General features: G+C 51.6%; 1 protein-coding gene across 1 annotated transcript in view; it reads right to left on the reverse strand.

Annotated features, from left to right (window-relative positions):
• Nucleotides 1-3,658, reverse strand: part of ESPN (espin) — a 43,521-nt gene that overhangs the window by 3,806 nt on the left and 36,057 nt on the right. The window contains 2 exon segments of the mRNA XM_014586602.1: nucleotides 1,767-1,778; nucleotides 1,879-1,958. Coding sequence (XP_014442088.1) covers nucleotides 1,767-1,778; nucleotides 1,879-1,958 — 92 coding nt within the window.

Consider the following 3,658-nt stretch of genomic DNA (forward strand, 5'->3'; position numbering starts at 1 on the left):
AGAGGTTGGGGCATGGCCCTCCCCCCTTGGGGGGGGGGGTCTTGCTTTCTGTCTCTCTTTCTGGCAAGCACATGCACCCTATACAAAGACCTCTCCATAATAATAATAATAATAATAATAATAATTTTGGGCAAGCAGGTCGGACACTCCCACATGGCCAACCAGAGTTTGAGTCCCAGACCTGGTGACTTGCTTTCTCATTTTCTTTGCCCCCTCTCTGGCAAAATTAAAATAAATAGATAAATAAAGTGAAATAAAATAATCTTAAAAAAAACCAGAATGAATAAATAAAATTAAATAAATCTTTTTTAAAAATTTATAGGGACTAGCAGATGGTCGCTGAACTCCCATGTAGTCGACATGGTTCAAGTCCTGGACCTGGCGGCTTAAAACTCACATTGGGCATGTGTGCATGCGTGCCCAAAATCCCAAGAGCAGAATGGAGAAGGTGATTTCTCACTTTCTGTCTCTCTGTCTCTCTCTCTTTCCTGCGAGCGCATGCACCCTACAGCAAAAAAAAAACAAAACAAACAAACAAACAAACAAAAACACAAAAATAACTCTCTACAAATAATAATTTCTAGGGCTAGCAGGTAGCATGGTGTTTAAGGCACTGGATTCCCACATGGCTGAGCAAGTTGCAAAACCTGAACTCAGTAGCTTGAAAATCACACCATACACATGTGCATACATGTCTAAAATCCCAAGAGGATGGTGGAGAAGGATTGCAGCATGGCCATCCCCCAAGGGAGATTTCTCACTTTCTCTGTCTCAATCTCTTTCTGATGAGAGTATGCGTCCTATAGCTAAAAACAAAAACATAAACAAATCTATCTTGATTATATGTTGAAATATTTTTTTTTCCTTTAAATTTTATTTTTTTCTGGGACCAGTATTTGGTGTAATGGCTACATCGCTGGGCTCCCATGTAGTTGACCATGGTCTGAGTCCCGGACCCAGTGGCTTAAACTCAAGCTATGTGCATGTGCATGCGTGCCCAAGATCCTGAGGGGAGAATGGAGGACAAGGGATTGTGGCATGACCATCCCCCCTGGGGGGTGATTTCTCGCCGCTTTCTGTCTCTCTGTCCCTCTCTTTCTGTTGAGCACACGCGCCCTATAGCAAAAACCTCTCAAAAACAATAGAATTTAAGTATGACTCAAAAAAAAAAAAAAAAAAAAAAACCCTAAAATAAATAAATAAATGACCCATGGGGCCGACAGATGGCATAGGTTAAGGTGTTGGACTCTCACAGGGCTGACCATGATTAGAGTTCCAGACCCAGCAGTTTGAAAATCATGCTGGATGCATGTGTGTAAGTGCCCAAAATCCCAGGAAAAGGGATGCGGCATGGCCATTTCTCACTTCCTGTCTATCTCCCTGATAAGTGCACACACCCTATGGCAAAAGATGTAAAAACAAAACAAAACAAACCTATGTGGCTACTAGGGGCAGAAACTAAGTTTTGGGGGGACAGATAATCGAGATATTGATACCAGCATTGGGTTAACTGCAGGGCAGAAGGGCAAGGTTAATAGGACATGGGGAATGTGTAATTTAGGAACAAGTTCAGATTCTCAAAGTTAGACTCTGAAGGACAGGGCTGAGTGGTGGGAGGTCAGGTGTCTGTGACATTATAGGGAGCAGAGAGGCTGCGCAACAAGGGCTGAGTGACAGGGGGATGTGCTCACAATACGGCTGGGTGAGGGACAAGATGTGACTGGGTAAAGTTGGGGATGTCAGGTTGGGGCCAGCTCCACACTTACCGCTTCTGCTCCCTAGGAAAAGAAAAGAGAGACACCGTTAGATGGTGGCAACAACTCAGAGACATGGTCAAGATGCTGTTCTGAGCCAGCCTTCTCCTGATCCCCAGCTCACCTCTCCTCTTCCAGCTTCTTCCGTAGGATGTCCCGCCTCCAGGCAGGCATGCTGGCCAGCCAGGCCTCCTCCTCCTCCTCCTAAACACAAGCAGAAAGCTTCAGAGCCAGAGGCTGGGGGGATGGGGCTAGATGGGGTACACCCTCAACCTGGGGGACCTGGAGGATTCAAGGACAATGGGACGTAGATGTGGTTGCAGAAAGAGCCCCTTTTGATGCCCTTCTATGGGACAAATGAATGAAGGTGCCTAGTCACAGATCCCTCAGAGGGTACCTCCTATCTCCCGATAACCCAGGCCCCCAGGTCAGAGTTCAGAGCTGAATGTACGGCTGGAGCAGAGAGTGAAACAGGTGGAGCCCCCCCCCGGGCCTGAGCCTGACTCCCTAAAGGGCAGGGGAACAGATGGCCTCAGGCCCATGACCCAGAATCTCCGAGCTGACACAGGCTTGTGTCCTGCACATCCTGCCAGCTCAGGGAAAGGCAGGCTGCCTGAGGCTTCTCTGGGAAGGGTCTCCGGCCCATGCCTCCTTCTGGTGAGGACATCAGCTCTACAACTGTGGGGCCGCAATGGCATCGGAGGTGTGTGTGTGTGTGTGTGTGTGTGTGGGGTGCCCAACACGGCAGCTTGCAGCACAGAATTTTATTTCCTAGATGTACATATCACACCGCACATGTAACTCCCTTGACCTCAACCAAGGAGGTAGCTGTGAACTCCAGCAAAGAAAAAGACCCCACTATTCCAAGACGGACCCACAGATCCTCATTCAGAGGGGCTGCTTTTGCTGCCTGGTCCCACACAGAACCCAGCAAGGCTATGAGGCAAGAGACCGGGTTTGCAGTGTTTTCCATGCCCGCCTTCCTAGCCAATGCCCCATATCCTGGCACGATGGGACCTCAAAGGCTGAGAGGCAGCCTGGTCTGGAGCATTGCAAAGCCAGCCATCGCGTGTTCTGCCTGCTTCCAGCCTCTGGAGGGCATCAGACAGGCAGCCGGCCCAGGTTAGGATGCTTAAGGATAAATTCCAAATTCCACTGTTCAGATGTCAAACAGTTCGGCCTCCTTCTCCTTCCAGAAGGAGAAGCTGCGGTCGATGTAGCGGCAGATGTCCTCGTTGCTGAACTCGCCCATCTCGGACACCAGCTCCAAGGGATCTTCAGCGAGCGGTTCTGGTTCGGAGCAACTGGGAGGGTCCGAAGTCGGGGGAGGCGCGGCAGGAGGGGGCGGGAGCTGCCCTTCTGGCTTGTCCTCCATCTGAGCTAGAGCGGCCTCTTCGGCTAGCTCTTTCTCCTCTTCCTCCCTCTTCTCCTCCACCCACTCCCTCTCCTCTTCCACCTCCTCTTCTTTCTCCTTCTCTTCCTGCTTGGTCTCTTCCCTGGGCTCAGCCTCTGGGCTGTCTCCAAAGAACTGGCTCCTGAGGTCCTCAAAGCCATCGTTCCAGTCACGCCGGCCAGCCTCCACCTCCTCGAGCACGATGCGGTGGAAAAGGCGGATGAGCTCCCATGGGTGGCTGCCCAGCCGGTCGAACATCTCGTAGCACAGCAGGTGCCGGAACTTGCGCTCCTCGCGGCTCAGCCCCATCTCTAGCAGCTGGAAATAGCCTAGCATGAACAGGTCAAGCGTGAGGCTATCGTAGCTCGGGGGCGCGCCGCCGTCGAGGGGCGGCAGGAAGTGCTCGGGCCAGTATAGGCCGTGCGCCAGGCTCGCACCACGCGGTTGCGGCGCCGGCACCTGCCGCAGGAGGCTCCGCCAGTGGGCCAGCAGCCTGCCTACCACCCGCCCC

Source organism: Tupaia chinensis, unplaced genomic scaffold (genome assembly GCF_000334495.1).
Source record: "Tupaia chinensis unplaced genomic scaffold, TupChi_1.0 Scaffold000146_1, whole genome shotgun sequence".
Taxonomy (NCBI): Eukaryota; Metazoa; Chordata; class Mammalia; order Scandentia; family Tupaiidae; genus Tupaia; species Tupaia belangeri.